Source organism: Asparagus officinalis, chromosome 5, assembly GCF_001876935.1.
Source record: "Asparagus officinalis chromosome 5, Aspof.V1, whole genome shotgun sequence".
NCBI lineage: Eukaryota > Viridiplantae > Streptophyta > Magnoliopsida > Asparagales > Asparagaceae > Asparagus > Asparagus officinalis.
In genome coordinates, this window is record NC_033798.1 from 114036227 (window position 1) to 114054048 (window position 17822).

The window sequence follows — 17822 nt, forward strand, 5'->3', positions numbered from 1 at the left end:
AACGTCCTTGCAATCCTCTGAGCTCTCTTAGATTTCTAGGGGGTTGCAGTTCATGTATCGCCTTCACCTTATCAGGATCGATATGTATACCTTTAGTGGTGACGACGAATCCAAGGAATTTTCCGCTGGACATTCCAAGGAAGGATTTAGTGGGGTTCATCTTCAATTGATGACTCCTCATGAGATCGAACATCGTCTTCAAGTCCTTGATGTGATCCTCTTTGTTGCGGCTTTTTATAACCAAATCATCAACGTAGCATTCGACTGTTTTCCTGAGATGTTCTTGGAAAATCTTAGTCATTGCTCGCTGGTACGTGGCGCCTGCATTCTTTAGACCGAAAGGCATCATGGTGTAGCAAAAGACACCGAGGGGTGTTCTGAACGCTGTATGCTTCTCGTCATCTGGGTGCATCTTGATTTGGTTATATCCTGAGAAACCATCCATAAAATACATTCTCTCAAATCCACATGTATTGTCGATAATGACATCTGTGATTGGGAGAGGAAAGTCGTCTTTTGGACATGCCGTGTTCAGGTCCCTGAAGTCGATACAGATCCTGATTTTACCGTTCTTCTTCATGACTGGAACAATATTGGCTAGCCAGTCTGGATGTTGCTCCTCTCGGATAAATCCTGATTCGATCAATTTCTTAACCTCTGCCTCAATGGCTTCCATAATCTACGGACGAAACCGTCTTTGCTGTTGTTTGACAGGTTTGGCATCCGACTTAATATCGAGGCGGTGTATTGCCACATTGGGATCGAGCCCGGGCATATCTTCATAGTTCCACACGAAGACGTCAATATATTCCCTGATGAGAGCAATTAATTCTTCCTTCTCATTTGGGGGAAGACTATCGCTGATGAATATAGGCTTTGGGTTGGCCTCGTTACCCATGTTAATTTGGACTATTTTATCTTCAGTGGGGGGTTCTCTCTGTTCGAATCTATCACCATACTGCATGTTCAGGTGATGAACCCATGGGTCTTCCCATGTTGGCATTTGATCGTCGTCTTCCATTGTGGACGGATCAGCTGTAGCCATGTTCGCCATTAGGGCTTTGAAAGCTTCCCCCAAACTTGTATCGGAATCCCATTCCGAGGCATCTGATGAATTTCTATCTTTGTATTGCTTAGATGATTGGTCATTAATTAACCAGCATCATTCGTCTTCTGAAGAAGATCCGTACCCTAACCCTCGTCCGTATTTATAATAATCATCGGGTTTCCCTTTTGGTAGATATACCGCTTTGGCTGGAGTACGAGGACCTCGATCGAAGTATAGACCTTCTCCGAGTGTGAAATCATATCCCTGTTTTTCCATGAGCTTGCGCGCTTCCGGACTATACTTAGATAAATATCGACCAGGTTTATCATCATCTTCATCTTCCCTTAAGAAATGATCTGGTAATGGAAAACCCTCTCCTTCACCGTAAATCACTTCTCTTTCGCCTCCTATTTTGGTAGGAATGACCAGGGTTGTTCCGAAAGAATGCTGGAGGCGTTCCTTTGTTACATAGGACGATCGAAGCGTTTAAAACATACCCTCCATTGTAATCAAACCCGGCTTCGGTATCAGCTTCTTCTCCGCTGTCCGTGCCGTGGGCCGATGATTCAGTATCGGATTCGTTACCATAAAGGAGAGAATCAGTGAAATAATTCTCATACCCTTTGAATGGTTGCTTATCCGCGACCACCGTCCTAACCCTATTATCAGTGTCGACATATTTCAAACACTGATGGAGATTATAACGTTACTATGGATCCAAGGTCGACCCAATAGTAAGTTATACGAAGTCTCGGCATCAATCACATAACATGTGACTTCCGTCTTCAAATCTCCCGCTAGTGTTGAATCCATAGATAACAGTGCCTGTGGATGCCAACTTGCTAACTGGAATGTCGAGGAAATGCATCAAGCGAAGCGGCATAATACTCACAGTAGAACCCGGATCCACTTGGATTCGGTTGACTTTGCTGGAGCCGATGTACCCGATGAAGTATAGCGGTCGATCGTGGTTCGAATTCTTCGTCTGCATATCCTCAGCGGTTCTGGCTGTTCAGGCACCGGCTTGATTTGAGTCAGAAACACCTCTGAATTGGCCAAAGCTTCTTGCAAGGCCTCCCTGGTTTCCTTGGACAACCGCAGCAACTCATACAGCGTTATCCGTGCTGGAATGTTGGCTAGTTGAGCCATTATATCGAAGACTTGTGGAGTCTTCGAGCTTTCCGGTTTGTCTCTTCCAATCGGGCGACTGAAACGAGACTGCTTCGGATTCTGCACCTCCTGGGGATTCTTCTCTTTCGGTTTATTCACCGGCTGTTTTCGAGCCTCTTCGCCCGGTGTAGGACTCGTAATCACTCTCATATCCGTGAGAGTTTTGGCTGGTCCCCGTTTATTCACCCCCTGCTCACTAGGTGGTGGATAATTGTAGTGATACTCATTTCCGCTTCTAGTGGCGAAGACTTCTTGTTCTTCTTCGGAGAGCGGGAAAGTAGGAGCTTCATCGTCATCCTCCTCGAAGATTGCGGATGTAGCATTGCAGGACTTGCCTTTACCCTTTCTTCTCGAGGAAGTCGCCCACTGTTCGTCTTCAATGAGATCGGGATGAACCCAGAGGATTTCGCCTTTGGGGATGTGTGTGACACAAGTCCTTTTTGGCGCTGTCCATGTGGGTCATCGTTCACTGTCTTCATTCCTACTTTGGTGATGCGCTCTGGTTTGAACCATGTTGTGGGCACCGATCCAAAGCTGATTGAAACCGCATTTGCTCCAACATTCTTGGACGGCTTTGGGGTTATGATGCCTACATCAATTAGCGCCTGAATCTTGTCCTTGAGGTGGTAGCACGGCTTGGTAGGGTGATGGACCGCTCTATGGTATGTGCAATACTTCGGATCCGTCACTTTGCTAGCCCCTTCACAGGTACTTAAAGATGCCGGGAACTTCGTCATCTTTGAAGGAGTACACCTTAGGAAATCTTGGCTCTGAAGATTTCTGCTTCTGAGGCCGTTGTTGCCATTGCCCCCGAGATTGTTGTGGCGCTTGTTGCTGCGGCTGTTGCTGGGGTTGCAATTGGAAAGTTTGATTAGCATCAACTGCATTAGCATGTGCCTTACCTTTCCCTCGTGTGATGAAATTCTGTTGCGGAGCATTATTCGCCTGTTGGCCTCTTTTCGCCTTCTTCCTTCTGAGGAACCGCTCGGCTTGCTCTCCTCGAACCTTCAAATCCTTCCAGGTTTTGGACGGTGTTGTCCCCATTGCTTCCAACACGTCCAGTGCGAGGTTGTTGTGGCAAGTCTGGAGAATAAACTCCTCAGTGATCGGGTCCCGGCAGTTCATCGCCTTGTTTCGGAACCTCTTGACGAAGGTGTCAACCAATTCCCCGTCCTTCTGTTTCTCGTCAAGCAATGACCCGATGGATATCTCGGTGTCGTCGTCGAAGAAATTGGTGAGGAACTTAGTCTTCATGTCATCCCAGCTGTTCACGCTTCCTGGCTTGAGGCGGCGATACCAGTCGAAGGCGGCTCCACGAAGAGTGCCAACGAAGGACCGTACCATCAGAGGCTCATTACCAGAGATAACCCTCAGGTGCGATTTGAAGTAAATCAAATGCTGAGTAGGTGAACCCATCCCATTAAACGGCGTGAAGTTAATTAGATTGAACTTCGCCGGATATGGGATCGATTCCCATTCTCTTGGGTATGGACAAGGAATGCCTGTTTTCTTCATCTCTTGAGCGGAGATCAATGTATTGATTTTGCTCTCGAGATTTTTAATCTTCAAGTTTTCACCTGTGTTTTCGCTAGCATTCTCGTTACCACCCCCTACATTGACGGGAGGATTATTGGTATTATGAGTCTCATTCGCATTTGTATCCTCATCTTCCAGATTAACCGGGTTACGACGACTTGGCTCTCCTTGCTGGTTCGTCAATGCTTGGATTTGTTGGTCATGCATTTCTCTCATGTTCTGCATGGCCATCTGTATTTCGAACCTAAAGGTCTCATGTTGTTTAGCCATGGCCTCTTCAAGCATCTTGGCCACTTGTTCCGCACTTATCATAAGTACCTCGTGGGGTTGTCCCTCGCTAGATACCGTATTATCTGATGCGACCGCGGAGCCGACATCAGATTCTTCATCTTCTGAAGGGAGTCTTGTCCGAACCCTACCATAGGTTGCTCGCTTGATGGTTCTGAACTGCAGACGGGTTATAGGCCGGGATGCTTTTAGAATCGACTCGAGATTATCCCGTGCCGATGTCCCCTTGCTGGTCATATTGGTGGTGACCCTCGGAAATTCTCCATCTTCAACCACCGTTCTTCTTCGTCGGAAATGCCTCAGCCTTGGTTTTGGCGTTTCGGCACTGAGCCTTTCGAAAACCGAAACTCTTTCAGGGACCGCTTTGATGCAGTTGCACTCAGACAATACTGTTCGAATGAGTTTGGAACAGGGGCATTGAGTTTCCAGTCCTCGGGGACTCCTCTTCCTGGTTTTACTCGTACCCCCAACACGATAGTATAATTCGTCTGCTTGACCTATCGTGTGTTGGCACGACTTCTCAGGTATAACATTATCGTCATCAGATGATAATGTTTCCTTCTGAGGGTGAACTGCCTTCTTTGGGCCTTCAAGAGTCACGCACCTCGAAACATGTCTTTTTGGGCGTGAGTTCTCAGCGGGCTCCTGGACTTCGATGCGCAAATTAGCACGCGCGGCTACCGTGAACTCCTTGTCATGTGCGGGCTCCTGGACTTCGATGCGCAAATTAGCACGCGCGGCTACCGTGAACTCCTTGTCATGTTGAAGGTGGCGGCGACCCCCAGCATGTTGAGCCGTTCGGGGCTTCTTCATCGGGCCCAAACGTTCTTGGACTGGAGCTTTGCCTCTCTCGTCGGGAATTGGACCGAGGCGCTCCAAGACTGACTTTCTCCTTCGGGATGATTCTGCATGATCTCCCGGAGTAGCTATGGGAATTCTCGACGACTTAGCTTGGTTTGCCGGAGGTTGAACTTTGGTTGGAGGCTGCAAAGGTTTCTCCTTAGCCTGAATCGCCGCTTCAGACTTTGGCTTCCAGACTTGGCGAGTTGGTGGCGGCTTCTTCACCACCTCCTTCTGCAATCTCCTGCGGGCTTCCTGGACTTGAGCCCGTGCTTGCGCTGACAGTGCGCGGCGCTTTCGAATGCGCTCTTCGAGTGTCGAACGATTCCGTTTGACACGAACCCATTCGTTCGTTGGCGGCTTAGAAGAGCTGCCATTCATCGGTGGTTGAGGCTGTTTGCCTCTCCTATTCTTCAGATCCGCGTGGAACTTCACCCGACGCAACTTTGGCGTCAGCTGGGGTGAGAGCTTCGTTGGCGTTCTGAACTTCTTCGTACCAACGAACTTTTCTCCTGGAGGAGAACTTCTTGGACTTGCGAGGGGAGGTGGATCCGGACGAGGATGACAAGTACTCCTCGAACTTTTGCTGGTCGAATTCATACTCGACCTCCTCCTCGACGGGGATTGAGATCCGCGGCTGCGCCGCGACGATCTCGGCAGCGAGATCGTTGGCTCCCACTGTGGTCGCCAGATTGTTCGCGGGAAAAATTGTCTTCTTCATTGAATTCATTGTTCTCTTTGGTAATTGTTTTTCGATTACAAAAGATCCGGTCTTTTTATAAGATCCGGTTACAACGAAATCAAAGAAAAAATAAAAAGATTACAACTTTCCTTTTTCGAACGAATCACGAGCTCCTGTTTTGCGGTCACTTGCTTTTGTGGGTTCTTTGCCAACGCCGGGGTTAATCCGTGGACCACCGCGCGATCTAGATCCGATCGGATCTACACGATTTGACGGGTATTATCTCAGTAAGGAAACCGGAGAGTTCAAACCGGAGAGTTCAAAGGCTCAGAGGTGAGGGGTGATTTTAACTTGTTATGTTATTTGGTTTCGAATGCTACAAAGATGTCATCATCTCAGCGCGCGATTCCCATCAAATTACACATTACATTAGATATATCTGCTATTACATCAATATGTATACTTGAATTCCTAATTTATAAATCTATGCAACTCTTTAGTGTTGCTCACTGAGTAGTACATATTACTGAGTTCATATCCAGAATCTCACAAATCAAGTAATCAATAAAAGAAAACTGATGTGTCACACGTTCAAAACACAAATCAGATTATTAATATATTTAGACGATAGCTAAGAATTTGAATAAGCTCCATTTCAACGACACACTAGTCAAGTCTCGATTGACTCTAAATATAAGGCAGATGTTATCATATTTTTATGCTACGGTGATGGTCCATTCTTAAGATATGCAGCTAAAGTTTATAGGAGTAATATATTGGCGAGGCAATTCCATGATGACACTGCTTATTATGTAGGGTCATTATGATAATTGCAGCAAACATTGCTATTATAAATTTAATGACGGGGCAGATAATGAAGAAAACGACCTTTTCTGAGCAATTTTTTTTTCCAGTCTTGGATAGTTTGAGACTTGGTTTGGTTTTAGTTTTGGTCTCAGCCTTGGTTTCAACATTGGTTTGCACTTTTTGATGCTTTTATAGAGTATTTGAAATAGTCATCAATAAACACGATGATGGTTTATGTATGACACTCTGTGCACATTTTTATGTAGTTTATATTCAGCTCTCAACTCTCTAATTTGATTTTATTTTTCATGTTGATGGTTCATGTTGAGATCTCTTTTGTTCGGTGTCATCATGATTATATGCACAGGTTGAGCTCAATCATGCGTACATGCTCAGTTGAGCATATTATTAGATTGAGTTATGCCATTTGGTTTTTTGAGTTATTTAGTTTTTGAGTTCCCTTTTGTTAGGTTTTTACATGATTATAAGATCATGTTGAGCTCAATCAGATTGAAGGCAACTATGTTCAGCTCATGAGTGCTTATGTTGATTGGTATATGCTCAGGTTGAGCTCAATCAGATGGACGATGTTTGGTTCATGGGTGCTAATTCTGAGTTGTTGAGCTCTTTGAGTTTTCTTTTGTTCACAATTTTCATGTTTATAGGCACAACTATGATGATGGTCTTTTTTTGACGACATAGACCAAAACTGAGCATAATTAAATCTTTCTCTATAGAATTCATGGCTCATGTTATGTCTTCAAAGTTCAAAGTTAATTTTGAGTCCCCTAAGTCTTTAAAGTTTTTTAACATTTTCCCTAAAATGTTCATATGTGGACATTTTGCAAATTACTACCTCAAATCTTTAAATATATGCAGCAAATTACCCCCTCGCGTTGTTAAATGATTTGAAATTTCTCTCTCAAATATTCACATTTTTTTGTGATGGAAAGCAAGTTCACCGCTCATTTTTGTTGCTAATGATTTTGTCTTATATGGGTGGTAATCACACCATAGTGACCACAATCAAATTTTCTACATTTTTGTAGTTTGAAATAAACACTAGAAAATGAGGGAATCTACCCATACATCAACTACTTTATTTTCTTTTCAAGTTGAACCAAACAAATGAAAGTTATGGAAAGCAATTATTCTCTTTATTTTCTACAAAATAAACACAAGAAATACATTTTCATGAAAGTAAAGAAAACGCCAAAAAGTGAAGGATGTTGGACTTGGAAAATGGAGGAAAGCAACCAAGCAGCCCCTTAAGGTTTGGTTGGATACGAGGGAAGGTAGAGTGAGACATGGGACTTGATAGAAGGTTATTAGAGGAAAAGATGATAAGATAAGAGTGAGATGAAAAGAGAAAAAAAAAGTAAAAAACTAAATGTGAGGAAAGATTTTAAGGAGCTGCCAAGTTCTTCTGGATTGAAGTCCTTCTAGACATGCACTTTCAAGCATATTTAGATAAGTAGTGCTACACAATCTTAACAACTAACAAAGGTTTTTTTTTAATTAGGAAAAGTTATAAAATTGGACAATACATAGGGAAAATATAAGTGATAAAATGTGAAGCGAATCCACCATGCTGCTAGAGGATTGTAATTAAAAACCAGTAGCCTCTCTCACGATCAAATGTACAACGAAAAGTTAATATAATAGATGAATAGAAGTCAACCCTTGGGTAACTACTAACCAGCCATACAGCCCAATGGGCAATGGGGTAAGCACTAACCAACAAGCAAGGAGCGCAACGGCCCAATGGGCATTTAAAAACAAAAGACAAAGCAAACGAGTTTTATCATTTGCTACCATAATAATAATGATCACTTGCTGTCACTTTACCAACATCATACACATTGTACATACTGTACAAATCCCAGCACGCACCAAAAACAGAGCAAATTTCTTGTTTTTATTACCCCAAGAGGAAAGTGACAGCATACTGCAACGAAAGAAGGCCTGAACGCAGCTCAAAACCCCATACATGATACATTTCTCATCCAACAACAGCTGCCACTTATCTGGATCAGCCCATCACAGGCCCTGACAACGGGCCCCACCATGCTCAAAACTACTGTTCCTAAAATTGTCCATACTTGAGCCGTACGTCACCCGTCTTCTGTGGCTTTATGTGCTGCTAACAAGGAATCTAATTCTTCGTTGGTTTTTATTGCAAGCTCAAGATCCTTCCCTCTCCATTTCATAATCGCAAAACAAAAATTGGGTTTAGCTGCTAATAATAGCCCGGACAATAATCCCGTCGCGGTCTTTATCTCCCTCTCAGTTGATGGAGCCTGCAATAATGGATACATACAGCCTCCCCAGTTGGCAGAAGCTGACTCAACTCCTCAACAACGAGTAGCTTGCTTTTTTAGGGTAAAGCACGTAGACCATCTGTAATTTTTCCTAACGAACTCACGGCTCCTGTTGTTTCATTGTTGGTGGAGCGCATGGATTAAAACTTTTTTTTTAACCCTGGATTAAAATTTTTACTCTCTTGCTGTCGGTTTTGTCGGTTTTTTTACTCTTTTACCCTCAGATACATCGGCGAATTTCAATCAGAGGAAATATCTGCCAAAATTTCACCATGGATACCGGTCAATAATAGTTCAACAGTTCGCCATGGGTTCAACCATGATTCAACAACAAGATCATCGTGGAGTTACAAATACATTGTGGAGTTACAAATACATTCGGAGCATAATAATTTGTAAACGCACAAAATAAATAATGTATAAATAACTTTTACGACTGGATACATGTCAGAATCTTACAAAGATACCCGGTAAGATAAGAACACCGAGTAATTTCAAATGCCGTATAGGATAAGTATCTGATAAAAACATGCATGTCTCATTTTAGTAGGAAAAACCCTCGCACGAAAGGTAAGAATACAGGGAAGGGAATCCTTTCTGTTTGTATTCAACAAAAACCTGCGCACCTGAATACAATCACATGTTGAAAAGCAAACCAAGAAGTTCCTGATGACAAAACCTTAGCTTATGCTGAAAGGTTGAAAGGAAGTTTTCTCACAACTTCAATCAGCATATGCTCTAAAACGAGCTTTCGTCGATCAGGAGAAATAGTATGAATGCGTCGCAGGGGAGCGCATGCAAAGCTATTTTATAATTGATGAGAATAAAAATTTACGTAGCGAAGGAAGATGATAAGCGGATGCAATGACGTGCTTAACAAGAGGAAACCAAGAAATAGGGCGCATCAACAAATGGACAAGCATACACCAAAGTTGAAACTACACAAGCCAAACGGAAACAATTGAAAAGAACGCACCAAGCACATCATTGCTGAGATGATACGTCAGTTTACAAGTCAACCACCACGTGAGAACCATCGCGAGCCAATGGAGCAAGTCTAAAGTGGATTCGATGACCTCGAAGAAATTTGAAAAAATAAATGGAGATAAATTCAAATGACATCATACAAAGACTATGAAACAAATTGACAGTCCGAATTAATTAGAAGGAGATGAGCAGATCAGGATTGGCCAATGGAGAAGCTATGTTATGGATTTGTGACTAATGAACATCTTGGATGATACTTAGAAAATTACTAAATGATAATCACACTATTGAACTGAACATGGTAGTAAGCAAGGAGATATAAATATCCAAAAGATAATCAAACAAGAACTGAACATGGTAGCAAGCAAGGAGATAGAAATATTCAAAAGATAATCAAATAAGAATAATAATAGAGAAAATTTTAAGGAGAGTATGAAGGGCACATGTAGCAACATCAGTAGCTCAGGAGTCCAAAGTAATTCAAGAACACAAGGAAACAGAGAAAACATGACAAAGGCAAAACACTGGAACTAAAAAATATTCGGATTAAGATCTGGCCAGGTATATTATTATGAGATATGGGATAATTGAAAGTCACCCAAAAATAAGGCTAATAGAAATGAAGCAAAAATATTCTTCAATTTGATGACCCTCCATTTCTAAGTAGTGGGTGGCGAGCTCCAGGTATATAAATAATCAACAACAACAACAAAAAAAAGCCCACAAATACTGAGGGTAGGATCGACAAAAGACAAGCGAGGGGGGCTAGCAGAAAATTAGCAGAAACTCCGAAATAATTCTGTCCTCAAAAGATAGAGATCATCAAAGCAAAGAAAAAAGTCACAATTTCTAAGTACTACAAAGACCTATTAAGGGATTGCACATATGCAAAGGCTAGAATACCAATTACAGAACACAAATTATCATTCAGGATAAAAGAAATAACTAGTAACTAAAATAAGATATAGCAGGATAAAATAAATAAAACCTTTTAACAAAAGTAATATCCAAAATATGAAGCAGAAATTTAACTTTCTATTAATCAACTCTGCTTAAACATGTCACAAGCTTAAGCTTCATGAAGAAGGTAGCAAAGAACAAAAACAAAAAAGATAAATATTTTGATCACCAACACTTTCATCAATAATTATATAAAAATATCAAACTTCTATACCTTTCTCCAAATCCATAAAAACCTTCCTCTGCAAAAGAGAATCGCAACACAGAGAACAATGAAATCAAGCAGTAACTTCAAGCCTCGGTTCAAAGCAAAAACCAGAGAAAAGCTGAAGAGGAAACCTCTTTGTCACAGGACACTTTGTAGACCATTTCCACTGCTTCTGATTCATATCAAACACAAGCAAAGCAGTAGATCCATAACTCTGAATATAGACGAGACCATCAAAACCACTGCTTGCAAAAACATCATCAAGTTCTCCAAATCCTTGAAAAAATTTATGAGGCATTCGAGCAATTTCTCTCCATTCTTTTTTATGAAGCTCCCAAATACCAATTCCCTTGATAATATCCGGCCTATCATACTTTGCAATACCACCAACCATCACCACTTTATCTTTCAAGTTCATTAACCGGCCACAAGTAAGAGGACAAGGGGCCGGAATCAAAGTTTGCAAAATTGAATTGTGAGGGAATCTTGTTGTAAGATTGTAAACAATGAGTCCATGGCGGAGGTCGGAATTTCCCAAAATGCCCGTGGAGTGAATTAAACAGTAAACCACTCCATTGCATATAACACACTCATCACCTCCCCTCCATCCCATTAAAACCTCTTTAATGGAAGTCACCCACAATTGAGTCTCAGATTCATATATGAGAATAGATAACTCCCATCTTAGATAATCACCAGGAACTTGCTTAGATTTCGCCATAGCAACGTTATAGGTATGATTCTCTCTATCCACAGATATGGCAAGAGCACTATAATCAGGGTATTGGACTCCCGGAGGTTCAACAAGCCTCTTCCAATCTCTTGTGATTGGATTACAAACAAAAATGTGACTTCTACTATCATTATCCATAACACAAACCAGTCCACTCGAAGAAGAGATAAACCAATTGCTATGCTCAATGCAAGGGAGTTCGAAATTATACCATTTGCGAAGAACAGGGTCATATGCATAACCCGAAGCAGAATCATTACATGTGAACATAAAGTACCATGGCTTTTGGGGGAGCTTGACGGCCCATAGGAACCTTCTTGAATTAACGATATCATACCATCTTTTGCACACGGACGAGGCTCTGAATATACTAGCAATGGGCAAAAAAGAGAGGATTCTCTCTAATATATCATCGGGGAGTATGTTATCTATGGAAATTGTGCCCTCTTCACAAGTGTCGTTGTGCTCAGAAATTGCTCGGTAACTAGTTAACTCGACTCTGAAATGGCTGAGAGGATAAAGGTCCCATGATGCTTCACCCTCCATACAGAAAATTCAACAAAAGCACTAGCAAGAACCTGACATGATGAGGGTATCAGATCTATAAATGTAAATAAACATACAACAAAAAAATGGTAGAAATAAAATAAAACTAAAAATCAATCCCTAGGATATAAACTCTAGCTAAGAATTATAGACACCTTAAGCATGCACGCTGATCAAACAACAAGAGACAAAGATGATGTTCACAGCCAATACATTGACATATGAATTAAGTAACACAAATATTCACCAGAACGGACTTTACCACCATATATCATGTGAATAAAGTAAAGTATGATGCCCCATTTCCAGGATGGATGAACCACAAATAAAATTAAGGTTTTCATTCCATGGGTTTAATAATTTGCAGGACATATTTAACAAATAATCCAGGGAAAAGGAAATCATCCATCAACTAATAACAAAACCCTAGATTCAGAAGAGATTATCCCCTACATGTAATCAATTATCAAAACCAGCACATTCTATTACCCATGTTCAAAAGGCTGCATGGATATCAGCAGATCAAGCACAAGGGGGGCTAAACTAAGAAACCCACATCAAAAAACATGGAAAAGTTTTGACGGGTTTGTTTAAATACCTCAATATTAGCCAATAACACAAAGCAAAAGCCACCAAAATCTGAGATTTTTCACAAACCCGTCAATATTAGCCAATAAAACGAAGAAATCAAGCCATGGGTCTCTCCAATTTCGATCAAAATCTCCAGATTTCAACCCGGATGCGAACCTCAAAGGTCCATTTTTCATCAAATCTCAACATCAGAGAGATCGAAGAGGGCAAGAGACGAGATGGGCTTCTTCATCCCCATCTCCATCATCGTATGCCCTTTTATGCTCTGAGAGGGGAGGGGTGGGGGGGCAACAAGAGACAGATAAAATAATTTTTTTTAGTTTTTATTTTTTATTTTTTAATGCAGAGAAGAAACTGACAGGCAAGGGAAATGCATAGGGCTGTATTTAGAGGTGTTTGTTTTTTAGCCTCGCTCAAAAGGGAAATGATGAGGCTTTTACTCCACTGGTTTTTTATTAGTATATTTATTTCATCTTTATGTTTGTCTTTTAGTTTGCTTTTTTTTGTGTTGATTTTGGCCTAATTTCTTTTTTTGTTGCTGTTGTTTGTAATTTTGTGGACGGTTACGATATGGGATGTTATTTGGGATAACGTTTACAAAACACCCTGAACTTAAAGGTGAGTTGCACCTAGGGTGAGCACGGTTCGGTTCGGATCGGTTTTTACCAAAATTTGAACAATCGAACCGAACCACCTACAATTCAAAACCGAACCGAACCATTACAAATCGGTTCGGTGCGGTTCGGTTTGGTTGTTCGGTTCTAACTTCATCAAGTATAACTTCACTTCAATTTATCTTTTATATATTATTACTACCCTATGCCAGCATGTATTTGTTTTTTAACTTCACTTCAATTTATTATTCTTGCTCATGTATGTATACTGTTTTTAAGTGAAGTAACTTGTCCTTTTGGATTAAATATTAGACTCTGACGTTGTAATTTTTTAGTAACGGACTTGCTTTGTCTTTGTGTAGCAAGCTTTGACTTTGGTCTTTGTGGAGACAAAAAAAGAAGCCGACTCATTAGAACATTGGTTATGTATGAATCAATTCCCTGCAACTGCTATTCATGGTGATCGAACACATCAATAAACTCACAAATCATAGGCACAAATATATTCGGTTGGTTCGGTTCGGGTCGGTTTGAAAAATTGTCAACCCGACCCGAACCGCCTTACTCATAAAACCGCTTTTTCCGGGTCGGTTCGGATCGGTTCGGTCGGGTTTTTCGGTTTGGACCGAACCGTGCTCACCCCTGGGAACAATTTTTTTATGGGAATCCTTTTTATAGCTTTTCTGAAAGATATGCTTGTTTCAAGAAAAATGGTATTTCAATTTGTAGATTTTCTCGAAAGTAGAGAGTAGTTTTTGAAACTCTCCAAAATTTAGAAGAATCATCTCTAATTTTCAAAATTCAGAGGTTTTCATGTTTCTTGTGGTCAGCCTTAGTTTGGAAACAAAGTTCTGTTTGTCAAATGAGGGTTTTTATTTTTAGAGTTCATATTTTGAAATTAGTTCTCCAGATCTTGATATTTTGAATTGGTCTGCAAAATCTGGAGTGTTTACAATTAGTCCTCTAAATTTGTTGAGATTATTAAGACATCGGATAGAGAATAAATTTGTTGAGATTATTAAGACATCGGATAGAGTAAGAAAAAAAATGATATGTTTAAAATATGAGTTGAGGCCGATACATGGAAACTATAGTGTTTTAGTTAAAATTGGTTTCCAACATTCGTTTGACTCCAGGTTGGGTCCAATTCCTTCCTATCAAATGGTATCGTAGCTAAGGTTGGTGGTGGTCTAGTTAACCACAAGTGAAGTGGTGGAAAATCCTACAAATGTTGGATATCAATGTATCGAATGTATGACGGATAGTTCAGACCAGAGTTTGAATCTCAAAAAAGATTGAACTATACTTACAAATTAATTGTGAGATATTGAGATCGTGTGAGTATAGTCCTGCACTGGATATGACAAGAAAAAGTGATAATTTCAAGCCAATACCTTTTTTATATGGCGAGTAACAGCTAATACATAGAAACTATAACATTTGCGTTAAAAGTAGTTCCTAGCCCCTGTTTAAGGCCCATTAACTCTAGGTTGGGCTTGATTAATCCTTAACAAAATATTTATATTTGAAATTAGTCACCAGGTTGTTTAAGTGTTTTAACTTTTAGTCCCTCAAAATTTTCAAGCACCTCCTAAAAATATAAAAATATTCAAGGGATTAAGTCAAAATATGAAGATTTGCCGAACTAACTTGAAAACCATTGAGAACTTGGGGAACTAGTTTCAAACATCAAGGTTTGGAGGACTAAGTCAAAACATGAAGATCTAAGGGAATAATATAGGCTCTCTCTCCCTCTCTCTCTCTCTTCTTTTTTTTTTCCCTTTTTTTTAGCTCGTTGACCATTTGGGGTTGACCAAATTTCTGTTTTCAATTTTCATATTTGTGCCCAAAAATGAGGTTTCTGAGAATTCATTAATTGCGATTGAATTTTGCCAAAGACCAAACTAAATGTATACTAGTTGTAGTTTGGAATAACTTAAACCCAACTTTAGAGAGATTATTTCCAAATAGATGTTACATGTCAGATGGAACTTACATATCTTTAAAGCATATTTACACTATTAATAATGGACTGGGTTGTTATGTAAGGAATGATTTAGAGTAGAATATTATTCATTCAATATCAATATCAGCTCATTTAAGTCGAACGTTCACGTCATTACAGTCGATTCTTTTCATTAAAACGTCAAAAGATTCAAACAATTTAATCCATGCATAGGTTAGACACGAATCAAGAACATCATGGTGCTTATATTGTTATTTAGTATTAGTCCCTCAAAATTTTGAAATTACTCATGAGCCTCTCAAATCCTATGGGATCTCACAATTTGATCCGTTAGTGATCGAAATGACCCTCACCTAATGTTTTTTAAAATACGTTTTACTACACCCCCAAAACTTCTGGGCAATTTCATAGTACCTTCAAAACTTTGCTTTTTTCACTTAACCCCCAAAGCTTTTCCCACAGTACCCTAAAATTCCAAAGAGTCTCAATTGACCCGGAAAACTTTTAACCTCTTTCACAAAATCCCAGAAGAAAAAAAAGTTCTTGCAATTGGAGGAATTTATTAGTTATACAATATTATTTTTGTTTTATCTGGAGCTCATCTGCTTCTCTTTGCTTTGCTTTTTGAGAATTTTTGTGGAAAAAACTGAAAATGTTGGGGGTTATTTGAGTTTTTTTTTTGGATTTTGCGAAAAAGGAACTAAAAGTGGGAAAATCAAAGTTCAGGATGGTGCTGTGGAAAATACCCTAGAGTTTTGGGCGGTTTTGTGAAATTTCCAATTTTTTTTAACAAAATTGAGTTATAAGGGTAAACATGATTTGAGGGGTATTTTGGTCATCGAGGGATTGCATTGCAAGTAGGGGTGGTAAACGATCGAATCGAATCGAATACTAAGATGTTCGTATTTGTATTTGTTTAAAATTATCGAATTCGAATGTGGACTCTAAAATTCATATATCTAGTTTTTCGAATTCGAACTCGAATACTTGGTATTTGATAAATATTCATGAATATTCACGAATATTTATCGAATATCAAAGTATATTTATTCCGCTAAAGAATTTGATTTTCAAATAGTATTTGAATTCATAAATAAAATTTATTCCTTTATAATATATGATGTATATATATTTAAATCAAAATTTTAATTAGAAAACAGATTTAAGATTATTTAAGTCTTAAAATCAGGATATAAAGCTCAAGTAGAAATGGTATGTAGGTTAAAAATATGACATCATATGTGCAATAATACAAGTAATATGATGTGATCAAATTTTAAACGAATATTTAATAGACAAACGAATCGAATATACATCTGGTTAAATTCTATTCGTTAGTAAACTCGAATACTAAAAAATATTTGTTTAGTGGTAAATGAACTACCGAATCGAATATGACCGAATACTTTTTCGAACAATTATCGAACTATTTGTTAATTATTTGGTTCATTTCCACCCCTAATTGCAAGATCATGTAGGACATGAGGGCCTTATAGGCAATTTCAAATATTTCAGGGACCAACATCTAAATTCCCATTGCAAATATTCCATCATCATCTAAGCACTTCAAAACTTTACTATAAAAATTCAGTTAGTCCTCAAGAGATTTATACAAGTGGAAAAAATATCTAGCTAGATAGCTCATCCGTTCATTTGATGAATAAGTTTAATAAAAAATGTTTTTATACTATTCAAACAAAGTTTCAATTTGAACGCAATGCGTCTTTAATTTGATATTTCTACCATCTAAACATGTCGGAACTCATATTTGTCCAAGCATAAAATTTGGTGCCATGCGTGGGAGTACTGCCTCATATAATGGCTCATAGATCTAGGATTAATCTAAGTTTTATTTTCATGTTTGAAAGCAAAAGCACTACTTTTTTACCTAATGATCTAATGAGAAACACAAAAGGTTGCTCCTATTTAAACAGCCATTGACAGCTATAACGAGATTTAAAGTGGCCGTCTCTATAAAGATGCTTTTGTCTAAAACCCGAGAAATAACAGAATGAACTCTATTATTAGATCTTAATCAACCTTTCCATATAAACTTAATGTCCAAAATCTTAATCTTCTTCCATTGTATTGTCTTCAACTGAAACGAAGGGAAATTAGAGGTTCAATCGTCTCAAAAGAGAGCTTCAACTAACATAACCCAAGAAAGCAATCAAATAGAAAGTACCACTCATCAATGTTGGGGATTGTAGTGTCACCGCGTACTATGATCTCCGTAATTCGGAAGTCAACTCACAATCAATAAGATAGAAAACAATCACAATAAAGAAAAAAGAACATCGAGATTTACGTGGTTCAGTCGACCAACTTCAACCTACGTCCACGGGCAACAATACGAAAAATTCACTATGTATCAGGGAGAATTACAAGAGGAACCACTCAAGTATCGTCTCACAAACATACATAATCAACTCTCTTATTCTCTCCAAAACCCACTTCCTACAATCTTTTGAACTGACAATGGCTGCGAAACCCTCTCCTAATGATGTAATCTTTTGCACGGACAA

The 17822-nt window shown here is 39.5% G+C and overlaps 1 protein-coding gene across 2 annotated transcripts; it reads right to left on the minus strand.

Moving 5' to 3' along the window:
• LOC109840761 (F-box/kelch-repeat protein At3g61590) lies at positions 10693 to 13024 on the minus strand. Of its 2 annotated transcripts, none has more exons than XM_020409514.1 (2): positions 12784 to 13024; positions 10693 to 12158 (listed from the first exon to the last, which is right to left on the minus strand). In XM_020409514.1, exon 2 carries the CDS (start codon positions 12124 to 12126, stop codon positions 10918 to 10920), a length of 1209 nt encoding a protein of 402 aa, XP_020265103.1. In that variant the 5' UTR covers positions 12127 to 12158; positions 12784 to 13024; the 3' UTR covers positions 10693 to 10917. The 2 variants fall into 2 exon arrangements, with proteins under 2 accessions (XP_020265103.1, XP_020265102.1); XM_020409513.1 differs by having other exon boundaries at positions 12725 to 13022.

Bases quoted from the DNA above. Each gene is read 5' to 3' on its own strand.
- LOC109840761 (XM_020409514.1), bottom strand. From the start codon at position 12,126: ATGGAGGGTGAAGCATCATGGGACCTTTATCCTCTCAGCCATTTCAGA.